Below are 25,308 nucleotides of genomic sequence, written 5' to 3'. Positions count from 1 at the left end.
GGAAGTGATGCACCGAGCAAAGAAACTCGCGGGCAGGCCCCTCCTCCGGCTGATGTCAGCCCCGCGGCGGGCAGCGGCCCTTCCTCCTCCTCCTCCGCCCGGCCCGCCGCGGTCGGCCCTGCCGCCCGCCCCGGGCGCCGCGGTGGGACGGCGGGAGAGCGGGGCTGAGCACCCGGGCGGAGCACCCTGCTTCCCCGGGCTGCCATCCCCCCTCCACCCGAGACACGGCGCAGGGGAGCAGCACGGCAGGGTGGGCCACAGGTCGTGCGTGTCCCCTGTAATTAACATCACATTGCAGCGCCTCAACACTCACCTTCTTCAGAGCCACCACAGCAGGGAAGGACAGAGCCACAGCGGTCCCACACACACACCAGGGTGCAGGCACCACACCTGCATGCTAACACAAAAGGAGGGTTACATAGCATTACTGACTTCTGACCCACACTATATGCAGCCACTTAATTCCACACTAAGAGATCTCTGGTTTTGCTTAGCCTTAGCCCTTTTCTCCTAGAAAGTAAATGCCCACACCTGGAGGCAGTTGAGACGAGCAGCGGGGAGCAGGACCCGGCACAGCTGTGTCTGCCTTAGGCAGGTCAGGAGGAGTGTGCGCCACAGGGGCCCTGTCCCAGTAAGTCTGCGCAAGCAGACTTGGCCACAAAGAGAAGTCCGGATACTATCTTTGGTAGTGAGGAATTCGCCAGGTAAAGGGATGTTTCCCTCCGGTCCTCAGCAGCTTGCTTTCTGTGTTAACTCTGTTCTGTTGGGGCCTTTACTGTCTATTGTCAACCAAATGTCTCGAGGTGAATGCAGGTCATTGTCAAACGCTCCATTCAGCTCCCTCTGTTTTCCAAGGCTCCAAGCGCTCCTGTAAAAGTTAGTGAGCTGGCCATTCAGCAGAAGCCTGTCTGTAAATTAGTGTCACTTATCCAGCAACACCAAATTAAACATCATTATCATCACAGACATCCCAAAGAAGCTCAGGTATAAATTGTGGCTTTTAGTGGGCTCCAGAGCTAGCTCTGCAGACAGGAGAACCCTGTGGTCAGAGGGAATCCAGAGCCATACCCTACTTGATGGACTGTTTCCCCCTGGGGACCTGCACGAAAGCCCCTCTCAAGAGGAAGCAGAGCTCCTGCTCAGGAAAAAACATCATCAATAACACCCCACTAGCAAACCACAGAAACCTCTTTCCTCAGAGCTAATTGATTGGGCATTTAAATAAAAAAAAAACAACCAAACAACCATAAACAAACCTGTATCTGTGTCTTGGCTTAGGAAGAGTCTCAATTCTGTAGATAAAACCACAGAAGAGAAAGCTGAAACCACCCTGCTGAGAGCTGCCTCCTTGCCCAGGGAGGTGCACTGGTGTCCTGGGTACGTACCATACCACTCAACAAAAAGGGAGCCCCTCTGCGCTCCCAAGCAACCAGCTGGAGGGACTGCAGGCAAACCGTGGGCCAGGCTGGGACACTGTGCCTCACACCAGCTAGTTTTTATCCAGGTTTGTGGTTTCACTGGAAACAACAAACATCCTGGCACAAACAGCTGTTCACAAGCGTGTGGAAAGAAGTAACAGCCCGAAGAGATGTTGGTATTTCAGGGGGTGTGTTTGTCCATGCCTCCGCCCAGACCCTCTTCAAGTCAAGAATACTAGTGCAAAAGTTGAAAAGCAGCTGCTGTTGCTGCTGGCTGCAGCCCTTCCTCAACCGCAGGAGACAGAGGGTGCTTTGCTGTGCTGGGCCCACATTTAACGAATGTGGGCAGATAGAGTAATTGCCCTTTGGAGAAACAATGCTGGAAAGGGGAGCAAAAGAAAAGAGGGTGGAGGCCAGCTTCCAGTTTGGGCTCCGGCCAGATATATGGTATTCCACAGAGCTCCATGCAAACGGGTCACCCACACGTTAATGACACAGGAATCACTGGGTCAAATTCCACGGCCTGGGTTATGCAGGGGGTCAGACTAAGATGAGCATAATGGCCCCCTTTGGCCTTAAAATTCATGAATTTGCAACAGATAATTTATCGTCTGACAAACTCAGCTTCTTTTTCTTCTTGCAGAAGTGGCAAACAGGTCACAATAGATTTGAATTCATTAGATGAAATAATTCAATTACTTTGCTGTGGGTTGGGTTTGGTTAACCCTACATATTCATGCCAAGAAGCTCCCTGCAAGTACTTGGACCTAAGCCACAACTGAGATCCATTGCTTAGCTGCAAGGAAACAGGCAAATTACAAGAGTACAGGTCAAAAGAAAGCACAATACTTTTAAAATGCCACTAATTCATCTGGTGAATTGTGTCCACATTGTGTCATGTGTTGGGAAGGACATGGAGCAATTAGAAAGACTCCAGATGAATGTGACAAGTGTGACCTATGAGAAAAAGGTAAAATAAATTGATTCGTTCAGTTCAGATAAGATCAAGAGGAAGTGGAGTAGTAATCCTTAACCATGAAAAGGGCTGCTGCAAAGCGTTGCAAAAGGGAGAGATGGATCATGAAAAAGGGAGCAGGATACAAAATACTCAGGCTAGAATCCTTCCCAGGAGATGCAGGGGTCATGTTAGATAGTCAGACATTATGTGCCTTCGCACCCCCAACAGCATTTTGTTCCTGCAATCTTAAGGCACCACTGAGTCCTAGCAAAGAGCTAGGCTTACCAAATTACCTGCATCATCTTGTTCCTCCCAGTTACCAAATGTCTCTGTGTCTTCATTTATAAACAAAGGCAAAATCACAACGCTAATCAATAGCATTACAGGATCCTTAGAACTTCTTGAGCAGTTCTTAGTGTTTCTTTTAAAAACTGCTCTCCAAAGCTATCACAACACAACATGAAAGAGCTCCAACTATTGTCCCATTTCCCACCACTTGGACGAGACAACCATAAAAGCAACAAGCCACAGAAAGCTGAGGGGGAGACAGCAATACAGAATTGTGATACAGTAGTCAACCAGTAAATTTTGCCAATCATTTAAGGATTGCTAGGACATAGGAACATTCCTCCATTGCCTCGGTATCTTCATCATCCAGACACACTAAGGAGTCAGGCACTCCCTCAGAAACACAAAGATCTCTTTTAATTAGCATGGAAGCTTTCCTACAGCTCATTAAATGGATTGCTGGTGGCCTCTGCTGGGGTTTATGTGCAAAAAGAGCACTGTAATTCATATTCCTGAAGCTGACAAACCCCAGCTGAAACCACTACTGAACTAGCACTGTAATTGTCAGCTCTTACTGGCAACAGCTGTAATTAAACACCATCACCTTGCACTGTCTTTTTTTTCAAACTGGCAGGTTCTGAAAGCACCTTGCTATTGTCCTGCGTACTGGAAAAAGTTTGCCATTTTCTAAATGCCTTCAAAGGTAGCCTGCAAGGAAAAGCAGGCTATGGTCTCTGTTTCTGTGGATGTAGAACTGAATGTTTTTTCTTGTGCTCTTTTTAGTGTGAAAATGATCCTTGTCTATGGGCAGGTGCATCCAATTTCTGCCTCTTCTCCACTGACAGTCATTTAAGTCCTAACTCTCTTTCAGAAGTTTAGCAGAAAGACAAGGGTTTTGAAGACAGATGGTCTCTATGAGGTTCTGGAAAATATTAGGATGAGGAGGCCTGTTACTGTCCTAGCCAAGAAAAGGCGGTAATGATAACTCAGATGGTGTTATGTGGCTGAAGATGTTCGCAGGCAGGTAGAAGAACAGGGTTTCTTTTAGCGTTCATACTTAACTAAGAATCCCATGACAAGAGACAAATCCACAGGAAAGCAGGTTTTTCAGCAGCAGCACTTGCAAAAAGATAAACCAGAACAGTGTGGGGATGGTAATAATTTCTCTGCCCCCTTCCTTCCCATTTTAGGCAGCTCAATGACCTTAGTCTGCAGACAGAATAGTACTGGTTTAGATTGGTCTAAAAAGAATCACACAGTGAAACTCAGGAAACTTCATCTTGGCTTATATCAGATGGTTTTACAGCTGTGAATTTAGATGGAGATAAACATATCTTTGGGGAAGTTTGCACCTTTTTAATATCAAAGAATCCCAGTGGATGTAACTTCCTTTTGTGTGCAGGCTTGTAAATGCTAGCTTGAGTTGCAGGAAGTGTAGAGAGGGGGGATAGATGCAAATTTATAATTAGCAGAATTCCTTTAAAACCAACAATGGTAGTTTACAGTGAGTAGAGGTGAATAAGCAAGCAAGCAACAATGGCTGTCAAAAGCATTTCTATGGTAAACGCAAAAACCTGTAGAGACAGGATAAATCTGGCTGGGGCGCATGCTTTTTCTTTCCAGAAAAATTCTAATATGCATGTATTGTTGTTTGTATTTTAACTTGAAATATAAAGTAAAAAATCCATAGATGTCAAAAAACCTTGACATAACGAACAAGCGAGTTTCCTTGTTCCAAGCACAGATTTATATCTACATCACCTCGGCTCCTCTCAGTCACTGAGCAAGACTGTGCCACCAGGCAGGTCATTTAACCTTTCAAACTTTGTTTAGATCTGGCTAAGCCAGTGAAGCTTCTTCTGTTCCTCCTAGCCCGTCCCCGTGGTTCTTGAGCACTGGTCCAGCACAAAGTGTTCTTGTGGCCACACACTGAACTGAATCAGAGAACTAGTCCGAGGGAAAAGTGACCCGGTGAACGCTCCACACGTGTATCCACAGTGGGTGTTTTTCAGCTAGATCCATTTCTTCCCCAGTTTGTTGGGCAGGTGTCTGCACAGATGCAGGCAGCAGACAAAGAACTCAGGACTGGAAGGGAGGGGACGATGGCAGCACAGCCTTGGCCAGGGCTGCTTTCCTGTGAAACATCCCTGTTTGTGCTGCCGTACGCTAGTTTGTAAAGTGGAGATAACAAAATAACTTCTACCTATCCCTCCTGGGGAAGGAATAAGAATTAATGTCTGAAGATCTTAAATGTATTACTGAGTTGCGAGCAAAGTAGTTTCAATAAGCCTGAAACAGCATGAAGGTAAGTAAGAGAAGGCTTAGCCTTGTTAAAGAAAAAGGGAATAATAGAAATGCACCTGGAGGGTGTGAAGGCTGGCGTGCAAATTGGGGCCACACACAGCCTGTCTGAACCAGGAACATTTCCTTTGGCTTAGGGATTTTCATAAAACATAATTACATGGGTTGGAACAACAAGTCTCCTCAGAACAGCCCAGGGCCATGGAGGAAACTCATGAGGGGACAGGGATGGGTTTCAGCAGGAGCACTTAGCCATTCCTGTTATTTAAAACAACATATTAAGAACAAGGTTCAATATCTTTCTTTGGGGAACAGAACCCTGCATGCATCTGGAAGATTTAACAGGTCTAAATAAAATTGCTGTGCTGCACAGGTTTTTTTCAGGACTTGTAAAGAAATGACAATTTTCAAGGGCTTTTGCAATCCTTCTTTCCACTGAATCTTTCCACTGAAAGGCAACAAAACTCCGCTGTTCAGAGGGTGGGACTCAGTGAGGAACCATTATTTCCTCTCCAAAATAGAAGCACAAAAGGTTATCACAATCTCCAGATAACCTGGAATAGAGACTCACAGCCAGGAACATTATTCATACCTGAAATAAGGAGGACCATCTGAGAGGGTAGAGTTGCTTTGCTGACTGTGGTTGTCTCTTTTAAAACCTCTGGAGAACAGAGAACCCGGGAAAAGCTCTGAGTAACGAGCTTCTCTGAATAATTTAGCTGTGTGCACGAATGCCTGAAATGGCCACAACTGCTGAGCAGAGAGACTCTCTCTGGGGCTCACGTTCACAGCCAGAGCTACGCTGCCCCGGCTCGCCCGCGGTGAGGTGGGTGAGATGCCTCTTGGGCAGTAAAGCTGGATGCATCCCCCTTCCCAGGACCTGGTAGTACCACAGCAAGCGCACTTTTAGCTTGCTTCTCCCACCCCAGGACAAGGCCCTCATGCCCACACCTCTCTTCTTCTAGTACAGCACAAAAACACACGTCAAGCCCTTAACAGTTTTCACAAGTTACATTCCTTTATATTTGGGCGCATGCAGCAGTTGAAGATTTGGCCTTTCCAGCTTTGTGCATATTTATACATCTTCTGTCTCTGTTGTCCCTGAATTTCCTTTTCAATTAATACTTCTCTCGGCCTCGGAAGAGGCAAACAAAGAGGCAGAACTCGTCCACTTCCTTTAGGTTTCAAGCTGGACTGAAAATAAACAGCAAGAGACCCTTAAAACTCCCTCGCCCTCAACCTTGTTGCTTGTTTGATGCAATCAAACCCTGTGGCCTGGCATTGGCCTGCTTGGGAGATGGGGATTTTTTAGGCAAGGCCAGAGAGGACTACCTCAACTTCTTTGTGCTAATGTCATGTATGCCTTGTATCCAAAAAGCCAGCACCTCCTTTTCAGCCAAAATCTTACTCTTTACCTCAGAGCAGAATGACTTTTTGTACAGGGTTCCTGGGAAGGCTTTTGCGTTCAGCAGGTTTCAACCACAAGCAACTGATGCATGTTGTAACAGTGTTCTCCCTCACACCATCCTCCTCCTCTGCCCTGGCATTGCTCACTCTGGACGCGGCTCGCCAAGGGGAGACTGGCCCAGCCTGCCCTGGCACCGCAGCCTCAGCGCTGCTCTGGCCCCAGCGTGGGGTGCTGGGGGGTCTCTGCAGACCCATGCATCTTCCTTCATGCCTGGAATGAAAACTGGGGTGGTCTGCGTTTCAGCTCGGCTTTGCCATGGCCATGAATTCCCTGAGACCCAGCCTGACTAACGAGGAAAGCTGGAGCTGACTGCAATGTCCAAGATGAATGATACTTCATAACCAGCTGGGGGGGGCGTGAACAGCCTTAGCATTATTAATTGCCTCTCATACGTGCCCCCAGGCATCTCAGTGGTGTTTGCAGCAAGCTGGACATGCTCAAGCAACACATGAATTTTGCTTCCTTTCCGTCTCTTGGTAAATTCACATCACTTCTCACTGCCTGGGGGCACAGTCCCTGCCCTCTCACTGTTCCTGCAGGAGAATTTAACAGCCTGCAAGGTGCCTACTTCAAGAGGTCTTCTTAGGACTTCACCCAAAACCCCAAAACTTCCTGGGCTTGGAAGACTGGAATGGCAGTAACAGGGAGCTTTTCTCGAAGGCACTTTATCAAAGCTTTATTGCTCAGGCAAACGCCCCAGAGCTCCCCAGCATGATCAGCCCCTATTTACAATAATACCAATGGGTTTGTTTAACCAACTGCAGTTTCCAATAGTCAACAGACAAAAACCCAATTTCTCCTGCTGGAAGTCTGGGAAAACCTCCTATTAGCATTAACTGAAATAAAAAGTAATCTTCTGTTATATTTGAAACCCCAGGGGGAAAATACACATTTTCACCTTTGAAGGGGGCTTTATTTCCTTTTTCAGTTGTAACTGTTGGTAATGACATCAATTACAACAAGCATGTTTGGGTTTGTTTTTAAAACAGATTGCCAATAGATACACTTTCATTGCGTTGTTCAGTCAAGCATCTGCAAGTGCTTTCCAAGCACCGTGCAACGGGCAGGGTTTATTTCTATTTAACTAACCAACAACTCGGAGAATCAGAAGGAGCAGAAGGAGCGGGTGAAGTGACTCTGTCACCAACCACAGCGCAAGGTCACGGAGGCTCCTGCAGTAGGACCAGACGGCGTCTCCCCTCGTGTCCCCAGACCAGCTCTTTGTGACAGGAAGCACATTCTGGTTATAACCAAAGCTGCAGCCTAACCACACGGGCTCGCGTCTAAACCCATCCATTTCTTAACCAGCAATGAAAGCCAATGCAAAAAACACCACCATTTACAGCTCAACTCTGCTAAGTGTTTATGGCAGGATATACAATTTTTTTTTCTACGTTTTGTTCCACTTGAAGATAAGTCTGTTCTTATCATTCTAACAGAATATTAGGACGATATTATAGCAACATTACACAGCATTTTCTAAAAGCAAAAATTCTCATTTTAGGACTGATAACTGGCACAGAGCACACTCTCTGCTGATTTTTGAGCAAATAACAGAACATAAGGAAAGTTTCAAAGGTCTGAGAAGAGACTAATAGTGAAATTAAATATTTTAGAAACGTAAGTGTGGTGACTCAAGTAATTTCAGCCTCATTAGTCCAGTACTGTTGCCATGCTAATACAGGACACATTTAAAAGGGTCGTGGAATGTCAATCCCTTGCACCGGAAAACTGCTCATCAAACAAGCAATCTTTCTTTTGAGGAGATTATAAATTCAGTTAATAAAGGTAATTCTGCTGACATAATAGATGTCTGCAAAGCAGTTGACTTAATCTTGCGTGACATTCTATTAAAAATAGTACTCAACAAAATCAATGTAGCTTATATTAAATGGATGGAAAATTTGGTAACGTGCATCTAAAAGTAATTATCTGATGGAGGAATTTCTGATGTGTCCAAAGGGATTTGCTCTTGGTACAGTGTTATCCAACATTTTTATCAATGATCTGGAGAATAAGTTTAAAGAGATTACTGGTAAAATTCGTGTTAAAAAATGAAATTTAGAAGAACAGTAGCAATTAATGGGAGAGGTGGGATTGGTTTGTTTGGTAGGGGGGAATGCTTTGGAGCTTGGATTTCGGCACAGCCAAACATCACTGCGTCTGCAGTGCTGATGGCAAGAAGAAGATGAAAATGCACATGTGGAAACGAAGGGGCTGGGAAGAGGCTATGGGGGTGCTGGGAGCTAACAAACGCAGTGTAAGACCACAAAGCAACGCTGTAGCAAAGACCGTGAATAACAGGATGGGTTTTTTGCATCACAGGAGTGATGCAAAATCAGCAGGTCAATTAATTTAGGTTGCTTAAGTGAATTTTAAGGTGTGACTTAATCTTAGGTGACAGTTAACTTTATAGACAAGAAAATTTCTGTGAATAGAAAGCTTTTAGTCTAGTAGAAAGTGGCACATCCAGAACTTGCAGCTAGGCAAATTCAGACTGGAAATAAGATGTGATGTTTAAACATAGGTAATTAAACAGTGGAACAACTAACTTCTTAGGAACCGCATGCACCCTCCATTAGCTGTTATCTGTAAGAATGGTGTTTAAATATGCTGCAGTTCAAACACAAGTTGTGGGTCTGATGCAGCATTCGCTGAGTGAGAGTGTTTGCGTTATGTCAGAACTCTAATTAGACAATCTGCTCTGTTATCTGTAAAACCACTCTTCTTGTTTTACCTATTGATCAGTTTTATCTACTGATATTTGATATTTTCCCTGGGTTGGCAAATCTCAACATTATGGTTGACAGGCAAGTCGTGTTTTTAGTGTAACATGTACTGCAGTATTGATCATACTATGTGATTAACAGCCTGCATTGCCTAAGGGACAAAATGAATATTAACATTTGCTCAGGTTGTCTGTTGAGATCAAATATTTGTGTCCTTTGTTGATTGCAGCCTGAAGGCTGCATTGGCCTCTTGGAAAAGAACAGAGCCCTGATTCTGAATGGAGGGCTTGGGAGTGGCAAAGCACAGTGTTAGTCTACGTTTACGATTCCACCCCCTCACTTTTGCTTGGGAAAGCAAAGGGAATGAAGATAGTGGCTTGGCTTCTCCGAACAGTGTGTCTGCCTCCTGGCTGCTGCTTTTGACTTTCACTTGAGAGCTGCTAAATTATGTTGTCATAGAAACATAAAAGGGGCATCTGGGAATCCTCCCAGTCTGGGCTACGCACAGGACAGCACATTTCACTCATGTTGTATCTAGGTCTCCACAAACTTATTACCTTTCTACCAGACAGCCCAAATAACCAAGTCCAGATTTTCTTAGCAAATTCTTGTGTAGTGGTGGTACTCCGTGCTTATAGGGGCTCAGCCCCTAAATGACCATCATTTCCAGGTGTCCGGCATCTGTTCTTTCTCTCAGTGAAGTAACACTCCCACCAACTTTGCTGCAAGCAAACAGAAATTCCTCAGGCTCAGCTTCTCTACTTACATAAACTGGGACAGCTCTATTTACTGGCACAGGGCTACACCACTTTACATCAGCAGAGAATTTAGCCTTCAAACATATGCTATGTTTATTTTCCATTGGAGATGGGTATGCAGCCAGTATCTATTTTCCTTTGCACTTAGCTTCATATAGATTAATTTTGTCAATAATGAGGCAATATTTTTGCTGGTTTACATTATTATCTGAAGAGACGGGGAAAAAAAAAAAGCCCAGACAAACAAATTCCAGTCACAGTCATAAATGATCTGGGGTTAAATGACTGTGCTGTCTAGCATCCCAGGAGAGACAGCAATGAAACTCTGGCAAATCTGAGGGCAACCTGACTTGACAGAGCGTAACAAGGCAAAAGGCAGTCTGTTGTGTTAGCTTACCCTGCTACTTCTCCATTGACAATATTTTGGATTGGCACTTAGTGGTAAAGCAAATATAATCAAGGGGAAACTGGGTGAATTTACGAGCAGAGGGTCGATGGCCCCAGGGACTGTTCTTAGTAAGTGTGATATATAAAGCTCTTCTGCTCTTGTTACCTCTTCTATTTGCCCATACTGGTGTCCCAACCGGGACTGAGCAGATCAGCTCCGATGCAAGACAGATGTTGTGCATCAGAGATGGGCTGTCACGGTGCGTCTGTACACACCGCAATGTACTAGCCTGCCCGAGAGGTTTTACCGAGGTAATTAGATAAGCTTCTCACTATGTAATTTGCAAATGATGCAGGTCTGGTACTAGCGGCCTGCAAATTGATGAGTGGAGATAAAGAACTGAAAGGTGGCACGAGGGATTTGGAAAGCCACTGAAGGTCCAAGGAAAGCACTACAGAGAGGAAAACATGCAAAAGGGAAGTGGAAGCTCGGGCTGGCAGCATCTGCTGCGTGGGCAGGACTCGACAGCAAAGAAACAGGCGGCAGCAGAGGAAGGACAGGAGTCCTCTGTCCTGGATTTTGATTACAGTATTTGGATTTTGAACATAAACTCTTCTTGAAGGAAAAGGGTGAAATCATGCCATTCTTGGTAGCTGTTTGATGCTTTATTGAAAGGTTGAAGCAGCACAAAGTAACATTTGAAGAAAAAGCTGTGGACCACAGTAAAACACGCTCACAGAGTGTACAGAGCTTTGAGTCTGCTGCCAAGGACACTGTATTCTCCAGCTCAAAAGGAATTTTCTTTCTTATATTTAACCTCACAAATATACCCAGGTGTGTACTAAACTGCATATTTAAATCCAGTCACACTAAGCCCAGGACACATGGTAAGTCAGGAGATTTTGAGCTCCGTTACTAGATATGACAACAAGGCAAGTTACTTAAGCGCATGAGGTTCTGCAGGAGCTAATGACCACACTGGCCCCATGGTGGTTCCATGTAAGTTAGATTTAACCATTGCCCTTAGCTGGGAGCAGGATCAGACAGGCGTGCAGTGTCTGATCCAGGAGAAGATTATGTGGCACTGTCACTCAGGTCTTGGTAATGTATGGTGATGAAGGCAGCACTGCAAAAATAATGTTGTTGCTGTCTCATACCACTCCATATATCACTGTGCTTGAATGTCAATAAATGGGAGAATCCGAAAACAGTAAATCATTCCCCACCATCTGATCCCCTGTTACAGAAGCACCGTTTGTGGCTTATAGCACACTTTGTCTCACTTGTAGGTGTAACAAGCTGGTTTGGGGGGTCTTTAACAGATGCACTCTTTCCCAGCTCCAAACCAGAAGCACAAACCGGGCAGCGTTCCTGAGCTGCGGGCTCTACCATCTGCAGGCTTGTGCAAGCAGGGAACAGACTCTGCTTCTCCTCTCTGAGTTTGTTGGGCACAGGTATGGTGCATCCTTGTGCCTTCTGCTCTGTTTTGGTGCACAGGGAACATATCCCTGCTCGCTGCATGCCTGGTCCAGCCCCAACCAAAACCCGCAAGAATCTTTGCATCAGCTTCTGCGGGTTTTAGGTCAGGCTTTAAGACACCTCATAACTTCATACTGCTGTAATTCTCCCCACCCACCTACCCTGCCTTTTTCATTTTACCATGCACAGAGACAATGTGCAAGGAAATGATGTGCCAATTTACCTGTAGATTGTTGATTTAAATTGCCTAGTCCCAGCTTGGTGCTATAAATCCTCTCATGCAGCTGGAGAGCCCCATTTACTATAGCGGGTTTCCATGGCAATCCTGCACTCTCCCACGTTCAGCTGCATAGTGCAGGCAGCCCCCAACCCTCCCACCCTTCTTCACTTCAGATTCCATTCACACAGTCTCCTATTGATAGGAAAAAAACTCAAATGGACCATGGTGGGCCATGGATAGCGATTTCCTATCTTAACACACTTTCCCCCAATAACTGGATGATATATGTATCTTATACGTATCTTAGCACATAAAGATAACACTCGGCCTTTTCCAGACATCATTTGGCATGCAGAATAGCAGCCAGATATTCTGAAGGTCTGGTTCTTTCCTGACACACATTACTCTTGTTATTTTAGGACATCGATAGGAAAACACAAGCTTAATATTTCCTTGTGTTTCGGGCTGCAATCACTGCATCAAATCCCTCCCTAGGCTTGGGGCAGCTTGATGGTAGCCTCCCACCTGCATTTGAGCAGTTCTCTGTACAGCACTCAGTACAACTCAGTAACTCAGTGTACGGCACAGCCCATGGGAAAAATATCTGCTTATTCCTAACAACATGGGAAACAGCACGAGCTGCTAGGAATAAAAGAAAAAAGAAATGAGATCAGTGGTTCCAGCAAAAATTCTGCAGCCAGGGTCACTCCTCCTTCTGTATCTCTGAGTGTTTTACATGAATATTGCTGTTTTACAACATTACCTGCAGAGGAAGAAATTTGTGTCTTATCTCAGGAACCATTTATCTCAGTCTTATTATGCTGCTGATTTGAGAGATAAGTACCCTTAAGGATTACTTCAATATGTAGTGGTCAACCCTAAGCTCTTTGCACGTTCAAATCAAACCCTGATTTATTAAGTGTCTTCATCTTTGTCCCTTTTAACTTCAGCTTGTGTTTTGTCACAGATTTCAGTGGGTGCGGTACTGGCCCTTGGCTGTCAGACTTCAGATCAGTAGACTTTTTTTTTATCAGCTGTCTCTTCCCACCATATGCTTACTACAAAATTCATGTCACATCCAGCTTGCAATCGAAGTCTAGATTTGTGCTTTGATTGTTTGCTAACTGAGAATTGCTGTGAAAAGTGGTTTACAATGTAAAATTCTTAGTCAGGCACTGTAAAAAACCCAACAAACAAGTACCATTTCCTTTCCTTTTAGCTGGACATATTTCCCAAAAGTGAGGGGACTCCCAACACTCTCACAAAGCACGGCATACAGAGCAAACCATCAAGAGAAAAAAAGCAGTGTGCCCACCAGAGCTGCGAATTATTGCTAATAAGATCCTTGGAGTATATCTGGTGGGCACAAAAATATTGCTGCACCATATGCAGCTGTTTGAAAACACGGAGACTTGGGAGGAATTTCTGGTGTTTGTTCACATACATGTGCACTTCCTGAATTTTGCTAGGTCTTGTGGGTTGTTGGTTTAAGTATTTCCTAAACAGTGACAGTGCACAACAGTGCACAACTGAAGCCTCTGGGAGGTGAGCCTGCAGCCTGAACCATGTCAAACAAACCTCCAGACCCCGAACAGCCTTGAGTGGGGTTGAGCAATTACCAAACCCGCTTGCCTTTGCCTTCCAAAACCACCAGAAAACCACGCTGAAGCTCAGAGTGCCACAGTGTGGCAGAGCTGGGCACTTCTTGTCCCACTTCATCATTGCGCATACAAGTACAACGGTAGCAGAAACTGCTGGTTGGGGAAAAGCAGAGACTCGTATCTGGACAATATGCTCTTCGTGGGATGATCCCACGCGATGGGCTAGCAGCATCTCTCTTGGCAGATTCTTAGCTGCAAGAAATTTTGTAATATCCTTTCCAGAAAAAGCCTAAAATGGCTTTTGTAAAACCTCCACTGGGTATGCCTGTAGTCTAATTTGCTAAAACTCGTAGGAGGCAGCATGAGTACCTCTGTAGGGGAAATTCAATGTTTGAGGGCTGATGCATCATAAATGCCATATGAGTGAAAACACGGGGCCTGATTCTGTCTTAGTTCCATGTGACAGGAGCTGTGGAGTCAGCAGCCCAGAACCGTACGTGACTGGCTCATTTTGCTCACACAGACCTAAAATACAAACCCAAATGGATTCTCTCCTATCTGCCTCGGCTCACACTTGTCTCCCTGATTTGGGAGTTTCACACACTGCAGAAGTGGGATTTGGCCCAACGATAGGTTTCACTTCATCTCTCAGCAGATTTGTGGTCTAACACTCCAAGATGTGCAGGATAACACGCTGGCAATCTGTCACTCTCCTGGCTCTTGTTAGCTCCAACAGCTTGGTGAGAAAAAACGGTGCCAAAATAGATGCCAGTCCGACCTGAGGGACTTGAGAAGCGTTGCCTGAGGCATGCAGCCGAAAGCTCTGCCTGTCACAGCACGTGCATCCCTGCTCCACTTGGCTCCTCCACCAACCCGGCAGGCTGGGACCAGCCCTGGGCTTTCCTCGTTACTGTCGCAGTTTCCCATCTTACCAAATCTTCACTGAAAGTCGCCCTCCCAGTGCTGAGGTCTCACATTACTGTTCTCTCTTCGGTGGACCAGTTCACTCGGCACAGCGGCTGCCTGTGAACCCGAAGACTGCAATTAGGGCTCTTATCATTTGCATACCCTGAATAGCTGTGGCTCCCCTCTTGAACAAGCTCGGCATTCCTAGCACTGAAACCTCTAATCAGGCCAAAACGTTGGCTTGGGGCAGCTTAAAATGGGAACTTGGCGACTCCAGTCTGCAGCTCAGGAATTCCTTGTTTGGTTAGACTTGAAAAGCTGAAATGCTGGGGATATGTGAGCACAGACTGCAGTGACATTTATTAGATTAGCAGTCTGAGGCTGTTTCTTCAAGAGAACTTCGCTAGAGACCACAGGGATCCATGAACATGAAAGGATGTGGTGTCGGTATCTTGCCTCACCATCTGAGTACTTTCCAGTAATAACGGACGCTTACAATACTGACATTGCTGCTGAAAGCAAATCTGTAGAATTATAAAGCATGAACAAATAATTGAGGGCATAAACCAGAAAAAAGCGCCAGATTCAATATAAACCAAAATGCTGGTGAAACAGCACATTAGTCTGCTTTGCAGTGAGGTGGGACCTAGAAGAGGATACAAAGCCTCTTCTCAGGGTACTTACTGAAATTCAACCCATAACAGCGGTAAGTGATGGCCGCTGCTGTAGGGTAACAAGAAATGAGTTTTATCCCTATTTGTTTGTCTTTATCGTATTCACACGCTTTCCATGAATATCTGAGCCAATGGCAACTATAGCCTTGGAACCTGCAGGATTTCAGCATATACGAGAGGATGTTTGTGGGAAGCAAATTTACAGTTCAGAAATGGAAAAATTTCACAGGAAACCAATGTCCAAGGACCATCCAACCAAGGAAGAGAAGGAGCATTGAATGATCAGTCTAAGTCTTGGCCATTACCTGTCGACTGTAGTAGTTTTGGTTGTTAACCACAGATGCAGAAATTAGCTGTGAGTAACTCTGGGGCAAAGTAGCTGCAGAAACAAGGTCTCCCAAAGCAATACAAGGGCAGCATGCAAACAGACGGCAAATTCACCAACTGAGAAATGCCTTAAGGGATGCTTAGCTGTTTGCAGCCCTAGTCTCAGGAGAGTTTAAGAAATGTACTGTCAGGCCTCAGTCCAGGATGTCACTACCCATTGAAGCCCATCAGAAAGATGCTCTGTGAAAAGGCTGAGTATGAAAACGAAGAGGGGCGTGAATCACTGCTATAGCAAGGGTTTTTCTGCTGCTAGCCATTCTGGGTTGTCTTTGACCAAGGTGACAACCGCCATTCTTCTGGGTTGTCCTGGCGGAAACTGGGGCCTGGAGCCTCCCAGCACTGCGAGTGCTTCATCTCCTGTCTGTGAGCTGAGTTTGCCCTCTGCTGTTTGCTGAATAGACTGTTCCCTCTGGTTAATCCGAAATGGGAGGGTAAGAACAGCAAGACCTGAAGAACCAGAATGGTCACCCCCAGATTTTAAGAACTTAAGAACTGTGACACTTAAAAAAAGTGACACCCACAAAGGTGGAAAAGCCTTATCTGAGACTTTAGTGTACACTTACTTTATGTTCTCAAGCTTTTCTTTATAATCACAAAGACCAGAACCCTCCCCCCCCCTTTTTTTTATTCTTCCCTAAATAAAAGCCAATACTTAGAACTCAGAATTTAGCCCCCTGATCTCTTGAGACCAGGGATTTGGGTGTGACAGAGAGTGCTGCTGACAAGAGGATCAAAGGCTGTATGAGCCCACGGAGGAAGGTGCCCTGGGATGACAAGAGGTGCCTGCAATGAGGGGAGGTGCCCTGTGATGAGGACTCAAATAGGTTTGCTTTCTCCCCCTGCTCTGACACCATATTCTCTCTCCATCCCTAAACTGCAGACCTGCTTCCATCTGGCTCCCAGGTTGGTTGCTGCCCTCCACTGCCCTGCCTTCTCTTCTGCAGCCATCCAGCCCCGGGAGCATTCATCGCCAGGATGCCAGACGCCCTGGAAAGGACGCAAGGGCTTGTCAAGAAAGCTGCTGGCTTCTTGCCACATGTTTGCAAACTGAGATCAGCCTTCAGGCTCCTCTTGTTGCTGTTTGTTTTCTCCTCTGTTCCTAACAGCCTCTCCCTGTGCTGTCGCTACTGTCGCCCTGCAAAGAGGGGCTCAAACAAAGGTGTGGCAGCGGTTGATGTCTGGCTGGGCTGGTGGGACTCTGCTGGACATCCTCCTGTGCCTCCCAGCTCTCATGGGCAGGGCAGGAACTGACCTGGTACTTGTTTCAGAGGAACTTCTGCATTCCCAGCTGGTGCCAGGGAGCTGGTGTCTGCGGGTGGCTCAGCCCAGGGAAGGAGCATCGACTGGGATGTTCAATGCTGAGATCTTTCTCACATCTCCCTTTGGAAGTGGCTTCTGGGACTAGCCACTGTAGAAAGACTGCACAGATCATCTCTAGAGCGCTTCTCTAGGTGCTTTTGTACAGCTCCTAGGTGGACACTTTGTTCCATGCGTGGACAAGGCTTCAAAAGGTAAGTGTTAACCAGGCAGTAACAGGGGGGCGTGGGAGGGAGCTGACTTCCTTGACTCTCTGATCATACAGTTGTTGCCTCAAGTGAGCGCGCTGACTCCTGAGCACCCAGGGCAGCTCTTCAGGGTGTATTGACCCAGAGCAGGACATTTACCAACTGTGTCATATCCCTGTCTCTCCCCGAGACTCCCTCACTAGGCTGAGAAAATTAATGATAACAGGTAACATTTGCAAACACCACAGAAATGTGAATTATGAGGGTCTTTATGGGCAATTGTAGATGAGAAAAAAAAGGCATAAAAATGACCTAGGCTGTTCTCAAAGGGCAGCAATGACTATTCCTTTCACATGGTTATTTCAGACGTGGATATCAAGTAAGCAGAGCCCTAGCACAGCTGAAAGATGGATAACAGTTTTGCATCTGGAGAATCAGATCCTCTATCTGGTATGTGGATAATGAGCCTCCATTTTCCTCTGTACAGTCATAGCAAAGACTTGGATAACTTTATTTTAAACCAAGGATTTATCTCCTACTGAAAGACTTTAGTGCTTAGTTTAATCTGGATTGCATGACTTCAGACACAATGGAACAAATATTTTGAAGTTTGGAGAGCGTTGGACAGTTTTGTAACTGTGCTTGTAGCTCCTACAGCAGCACCAAAATTCCCCATTTCATGCTGCTTTCTAACAGAAACCTCTATTGTCTATAGTGAAGACACATGTGAAGAGATGCTAAAACATATCTTTTATCTCTCGCTTCCACAGATGTGGCCTTGGCTTGGAAGAGTCTTCTGAAAGCCAAAGCAGTGGTACGGGCGGTTCAGGGAACACTTGCTGTCACATATCCTTTATCGCTCTGTATCTGTGCATCTGTGTATCTGTTGCTACCTGTGCATCACCTCCATAGAGTTTTCCTTCATGGATATAATGTAAAGTGATTGTTTGTTCTTTCGCAATGAACATATAACCTCTTTAATCATTTGCTAAATGACAAAAAGAGGATAAAGAGAAAAGCAAGGAACCTTACCAAATTTCACAACACTCTTCAAAATTAATGACAAGAACAGCTGAAGGTTTGCCTTGCTTGTGACTGAAGGCCTGAGCAGAATAATAGCTGACACTGAGCTGGGACATCCTCTGAATTCTCCCTGTCTTATTGTCCTCTTCATAGGAAACATAATAATTTTTATAGCAGGCACAGCAGCTGCAATCGTAACAGTGAAATTACTTGCATGAATGCATATTGTCTAAATCATGCAGTGTTGCTCGCGCAGTCAAGGCCTGACACTTGTATCACACTATTTAAGTTACTGTCGGCTGGGGTTACTTCCAGCTTATGCTGTTTTTAAAAACATCAGAGCAGCTCTGGTAAAAACCTGAGGCACACATACATACAAAGTGTAAATAATGGAGAGAGGTGATTTCACCTCTTATCTCCCCAGTCAATTGCATTCTTTCCAACTGTAGGAAATACCACATGGAACATGCTCAGACATGCCAGTATTTACAGAGTAACTAGGAGCTGCAAAATTAATCAGAGACGCAGTGTATGCCAGCAAAAGGCTACCATGGAAAAAAAACATATGTCTCCCTTCAAAAGAAAAATCTGCCTTTTCACAGCTACAAAGGATTGAAAACAAATTTTATCATCAAACGTGGAGTTGTGCCAAATCACAGGCAGCCAGAAGAAAGCTTTGGCATGAAAAAAGCTTTGGTGAGTTCTGAGTTACTGGGAAACTGCTGAGACAGGGGACTGCTTTGGTGCTAGAGGGAAGGGAAGGTGTTAAAAGATGGTGAAAGGTCCTCTTCTATTGAAGAAAGTGTATATTTTCAGCTATCTGCTAATGCTCCCAGAAGAATTTCACAATGCAGGAGTCACACCTTGCTGGAGAAAGTTCAGGCAAAAGCTGCAGCATTAATACCCACCAGCTACAGCGAAGGAAAAGCCACTTGTGCCTGACCTCTGAGGGTTTTTTTTCTAGAGATAACTGAAGTGATGTAAATACAGAATTTTGTTTATTTAATTTTGCACAAAATACATAATATGTTTCAAATCATCTCTAAAAGACAAAGTGGGACAAGAAAAAAGCAGGAAATTGAACGAAATTACACAAGACTCTTAAAAACTAATAAGACTTCACTTGTTTTTATTTCTGTATCTGCTGGGTATTTTGTTTTGAGATGGTTTATTGTCTGGGAACAGTTTAAGCTGCCAGCCTTTAATATTTATGGGTGCTATTTCCTCTATACGCAGTAGGGCTTTGTACCAGGCTCATGGAGATGGCCCACTGCCTGGACCCCGGTCGCGGTAACAAGGATAGCAAGAGAGGTGTGTTGAGTTGATCTGTTAGAAGATTTTTGCATGTAAATCTTTTCTCTTGCTCCCAAGCCATTTGAAAAAGGGAAGGAAAGATGAGATGAATGTTTGTCACTGGGTTTAAATGACACGGGGCACGACGTGACCTGGTGGAGCACATTTTAACGCCATGTACTCAAATAGCTGGGACACAGGGTACTAAAGGTAGCGTGGGTTTCTGTGCAAGCTAGTAACCAAATCCTCAGTCTGCCCCACAGGCCTGGGTGGCATGGAGACAGTGTTCACAGAGATTTTTACACCAAAGGACAAACTCACTTTTCCACCCCAGAACTGCAATGCTGGCAGGCTCGTTACCAAGTGTGAAGGAAATTGTACACAGGTGTCTGAAGAGACAGATTTGGTTGGGGAATAGTCCCCAGTAAAATGAACTGGTTTAATTTAATGGTTAAGGAACCTTTTTGACATTTTGATATTGACATAATTTTGCTACACTGTAGATGGGGAGAGGAACAGAGATGAAACAGCTATGAATGAGAAAAAGAGCAATGAGATTCCTCCAGCCTGCAGGTAAATAACAATCTTAATGTACAGCACTTGGCGGATGAGGAAGCATAGGCACACGTAAAAGGATTTAAAATTCTGGGATGTAGGACTTCAGAAAAAGTTTAGCACCTTACTATTTATTAGAAAAAAAGAAAAAGTCACCAGACAATTTCACCCTCGGAAATGCTGACCAATAAAACAGTGGAACACGCCGATGGCCTGACATCAGTTCTCTGTGTCTGTCTGCCCATGCTTGTAATAACTCTTATCAGACCATGGTTCACTTTGTATTTTCCCAATATTATCTGCATTTACCAAACTCTTGGTAATTGGCAAAACGCTGATCCTGTGGAGACACTGAGATCACCATAGGAGCATGTTCTAGAAATTCAGCTGTCACTCATATTAGCTGTCTATTGAATAATTTAATAATACACTCTACATGTTCAGTCTTGTTTTTCTTGTTCTTAAGAAAGGGAAACTGTGCTGCTCTCTCCCCTGCTTGGTCACAGACCTGTTTCCTTGAGAGCCCATCCAGAATGACCCCTCTCTCCTCCTGGGGCGACTCCTGCTCAGCACCATGCAGCCCTGCCAGGAGGGAGGCTGAGGGTGGTGAAAGCACAGCTGGGACACGATCTCCTGCAAAGAGCCTGTACAGACCAAGATGGGACAATTTCAGGGAGCAGTCAGATTCAAGAGGTCGCGCAGTAGAAAGGGAAAAATCTCCCTGCTGTCTGCATCACCCACCTCGCTCCCCCGCAGGGAGCAGTCTGTTCTCAGCTGTCCCACATGGCAGCCGGAGCAATGCTCCCATGCCCATGGCTGTCCTGCTTCCTACATACCACCTTCCATCAGCCAGCAGGCCCAGTGATCAGAAGCTGGAAGAGTTGTGGAAGAAATCACCCCAAAAGAAGTTAGAACAACTCAAGAAGAGAATCCAGGAGCAGAAGCAAAAGCAGCAAGCGGCCTCTCAGGAGCAGAAGTGCCTGACTTCTGCCTATGCTAAAGAGCCACCACAAAAAAGACCCTTGAAGAGGAAGGTGTGCAAAGTGGCGTCTGCTCCTCCTGCTCCAGCTTACAGAGGTCAGTAGTAGTCTGGCATCTATGGAGAAAGGCTGAAACTAGCAGTGCTGAATAACCAACCCCACAGCTTCCACCTCACACTTTGGTTTATGTTAGGCAGCAACCGTGTTCATGTGATAAATTCATTTACTTCTGCAGCCCTTGGGGGAGCTGTAAACCTCCCTGTGCTATACATATCAGCCTGCTTACTGAGTTCACTCCTCCAGTGAATTTACTCCCCAGCACGCACAAATTTATAAATTTCTTTCCACAAAATAGGAAAGAATTTGCTGCAAATATATTCTTTTCTCCCCTTTCCTCCCTCATTCTTCCTTTTGCCAGATATAAAGCATGAAATGGGAAATAGCAGCACAGTAATTTGGAGAGGCATCACAGGTATTTAACGCAGGAATTCTGTAGTTCAGAGGCATTACAGGGGATTTAACGGTTCATTCAGTGGAACTAGTGTCGATCTGAAAGCAAATATTATTAGACTTCCTTATCCTGCTTTGCTGCTAAATTTGGGGCTGAAGTACCATTCATCTACAGCTGTCACTTTAGTTTAGGGTGATTTAAGATCTCAGGTTGCTGTGAGTAACACATGGACTCGAAGAGCAAGGGCTGCCTACGGCTAGCCTGACTAGCCTGCCCTCTTGGCAGTCTTTTCGGCCAACGGGGGATTACTGAGGGTATATTAGACTAGAGCAGACGAGCTGAAAAGCTGTACATAATAAATCTTATTGCTATAATAGCATTAGCATTAATTCATTGGGCACTATGATCCCTGTCACACACCACCAGCTTCCATGGGCTTAGATTTGCTCCAAATCACCTTTTACAACAATGTATGGAAGTATTTTATGGCGCTCACCTTGGGTCTGTGGGAGCAGACATCCGTGCTGCCGTCTCGCCCTTTCAGCTGAATCAGGCAGCAATTTCTGTCATCACTGCGCAGCGTTACCCCTCCTAATACCCAGGAGCCAAAGCCACAATCCCTGCTGAGCCTCTTCTGAACATGCTCGGGGGGAAGGCTAGTTTAGGTTGGTTTTATCCCAGATCATTTTACATAACTGAGTTAGGGAAATACCAAACAGTTCAACTCGCAGAACAGAGGCAGCCTCTGAGGCTGAGGATTAACAGGTCCAGACACTCGGTTCGGATGCAGCTTGTTCAGTTTGTCTGACTGTACTTTACCATTGAAAAAAGTGTCCCAGCTGCTTTGCCAGATATTACCTCTGTCAGATATCTGCAGCCTGGCCTAGGAAGCCTGCTTCTGCTTTGCTTTTTTTCTCTGGGTTTGGTGACAGCAGTCATGTCTGCAGTTTGATTTTAGCTGCATACTAATTCTTTTATGTATTTTTTTTTTCCCTTCTGATTAAAGACCAAAGAGAGAGAAGCTCAGCACGGAGAATTCAAATGCAAAGCCAGAGGCAGCCTTCACCCAAGTCCTCTGCTCTGGAGAGAACAGTGAAAGATAAATGTAAGGATGAAAATCATGAGAAGTTACACAAATTGATGGACAAAACTACTGGAGGTCAGTGGCATCTGAGCACTCACCTGCCAAAATCTTTAGCTGGTTATTAAAATAATACCAAATCCTAGGATCCGCAGTCAGGGACCAGGGCCTAGTTATACCAAGCAGGAAACAAAGAAAACCATTGAGGGAACAGATAAAAATCAGCATTTGTTCAAGGAGGCGGAAGATGACCACTGCCAGCACAAGGACACAAGGCTTGATGTCTAGGTTAGCTGCTGGTCAATTGTGCTGAGGCCCCCGGATGCGGTGTCAGACTGGCCACCTGATACCACTTTCTGTCACTGAAAAATAAGCCATACGGCCGAGGTGGGAAGAGCTGTCTGTCACTTATTCAGTTCTGTGTTTCCTAATGAATTAAGAGGGCCACCAAAAGGCAGGGATTTCCTGGCCTGCAAAACAGGGACCGAATCAAAGTAGTGAAAAGTCAGATGAATCATCCACAGCCTTACTACAAAGTCAATAGCAGGAACAGGAATCCCAGTCACTAGTTCTCAGTTTACTTTGACTGGTATGTCTAAGTGCAGATTTTCATTCCTGGTGCAATTTTACGCCTTTAACTTTGCATCGGAAATAGTTGCATTCAGGCTTTGTGGGGAGCAAGGCAAGTAGCGGAAGTGCTACGGGCACTGCTCACTCAAAGTGGTTGCATTTTACACTAGCCAAGGTACTAGATATGTAACTTGTGTGAAACAGAAAGAAAAAAATCCAAGCTATCTAATGCTGTGCAGATGAAATTATGACCATAGTGGCATCATGTGCTCTGCTACCTAAGTACTATTTAAAATGCATGAAATATATAATAATTTCCTTCTCCCTCCTTTTTTTTTTTTTTTTTGTTTTAGTGGATTGTTTGAAAAATGGCTTGATCTTCCTCTGAGAGTGGGTCATAATAAGACCATGCCACATGAAGCATTCATCATTGTAACTGCCAGTGTCATGGTGTCTTTATTGGCTATTAGTTTCTGTCAGTGAAAGAGCCAAGGCAGGGCTACAAAGAGATGAATGAGGGGCAGAGGTCAGAGCCAGAGTACTCAGGAATTTGATGAATTATAAATTTGCTGTAGTTAACAAAAAATTAAGTCACAACAGCTATAAAATATTCATCTGTTCATAGGTAGGAAAAAACAGGAGGATATTTAAATCAAAAAATTTCCTTCTAGCAAGTGTTTTCATCAGGAATACAGACTGCTCGTGAACTTTAGCATCATAGTTTCTGTAGTTAATAAACACTGTGTAGATAAAAAAAAGATTTAATTGAAATCAGGCAAGATGGTGAAGTGAAGACTGTTAGATCTACATATTAATTTGTCAGTTGCATTCAGAGAAACTAAGACAGCATAGAAATAAATACATCCTGCATTTTTAATAGTGCTAAACTAGAAAACAAAGTAATACAGCAAGGTGTTTCATTAAAAACACTGATGGATCTCAGCTGTCCCAAGTCCAACAAATTTTGGCAATTCCATCCGTGCTTCCTGCTGTCAAACACCAAAGAGCACAGGTCAAGTGAATAATCCCTTTGAAGGCATCCCAACTAAGTCCACGTGATTGTAAGAAGTGATTTCAGCCCTACAGAGAGTGAAGTTATTCCTTGTCTGAAAAACATAATTTCTCTTATGTCATGACCTAAACCGCACGATTAAGATGAGCCTCCAGAACATCTCAGAGTCTGCTGCAAATTCTGCTGATGTAGGTGGCTGTGACTCCTCCAGTGGCCATGGTACGGAGCCCAGGGCTGTTAGCGGAGGCAATGTTGCCTTACAGCTGTTGTTCACAAAGCAAAGGGGAATCTCAGGACAATCCCATTAACCAGTCAGTCTCTAAAAGTGCTTTGTGTCCAACAGATGATTCTCAGAGATGCTGCACAGTCAGCTCAGCCCACCGACAGGTTTACTGAACAGAAGCTAGAAAAGCTTGACTCGGTCAGTTGACTGAGTACTGAACCACATCTTTGAACTGAGGATGATACTGACTTAAGAGCAAAATCTTTTATTTAAAATAAAAAACTTGAATATTTTTATTGGGAGAGAATTTGGTGGGGAGGATTTCCATGCAAAAACCAAATAAGTACCTGTTTAGTCACCTGCTGCTGGACAACCTGGCCCAGGTTGCCCAGAGAAGTAGTGGATGCCCCATCCCTGGAAGTGGTCAAGACCAGGTTGGACAGGACTTTGAGCGACCTGGTCTACTGGGAGGTATTCCTGCCCATGGCAAGGCGGTTGGAACTAGATGATCTTTAAGGTCCCTTCTAACCTGAACCATTCTATGATTCTGTTTGCAATAAATACATAATTATGCCAGTGCAAGTACTGGCATGCTGTGAATGCAATCTGAAATCATGAAGTAAAACAGTGATAAATATTGTCCATTATGTGACACCACCTATTAAGCAAGAATCATTTGTTTGTGCTGCATACTGTATCATTTATTTTTGCATTATACATTGTCTCTCGTCCTCTGTCGTTCATTGATTCTTCCACACTGCATCCTGCTGATTCTCACCAGTTTAAAAATGAATTACTCTAGTGAGTTTGAAGTAATCACAAGGAAAATCACATTTTTCTTATCCCCTTCCCTCCAGTTCTCAAATCTGCTGGTACCCAGTAAGTACCAGCTGTCTGCAGCTGCCGTCATAGAATAAAGCTCTATGACGCTCTCAGATCAACGTCCCGACCTCCTCTGAGTGTTCTTGAGAACTCTGGGAGTCAATGGCTTCTGGGTAAAGCTTGTAAGAACTGTGTGAACGTGCTACAACTGTTAAATT

At 44.8% G+C, this 25,308-nt stretch overlaps 1 protein-coding gene across 1 annotated transcript in view; it reads left to right on the top strand.

The window, feature by feature from the left end:
• The first annotated feature begins 8,552 nt into the window (after window positions 1-8,552).
• Window positions 8,553-25,308, top strand: part of CCDC187 (coiled-coil domain containing 187) — a 52,825-nt gene continuing 36,069 nt past the window's right edge. The window contains exons 1-7 of the mRNA XM_063353429.1: window positions 8,553-8,693; window positions 9,392-9,470; window positions 17,851-17,894; window positions 18,706-18,799; window positions 19,900-19,969; window positions 20,418-21,028; window positions 22,389-22,541. Of these exons, the coding sequence (XP_063209499.1) occupies window positions 8,553-8,693; window positions 9,392-9,470; window positions 17,851-17,894; window positions 18,706-18,799; window positions 19,900-19,969; window positions 20,418-21,028; window positions 22,389-22,541 (1,192 nt within the window). The remainder of the gene's footprint in view (window positions 8,694-9,391; window positions 9,471-17,850; window positions 17,895-18,705; window positions 18,800-19,899; window positions 19,970-20,417; window positions 21,029-22,388; window positions 22,542-25,308) is intronic.

The sequence above is a fragment of the Chroicocephalus ridibundus genome, chromosome 15, assembly GCF_963924245.1.
Source record: "Chroicocephalus ridibundus chromosome 15, bChrRid1.1, whole genome shotgun sequence".
Classification (NCBI taxonomy): domain Eukaryota; kingdom Metazoa; phylum Chordata; class Aves; order Charadriiformes; family Laridae; genus Chroicocephalus; species Chroicocephalus ridibundus.
The sequence above is the reverse complement of the archived record's forward strand: the minus strand, read 5'-3'. Positions and strand labels throughout refer to the sequence as shown.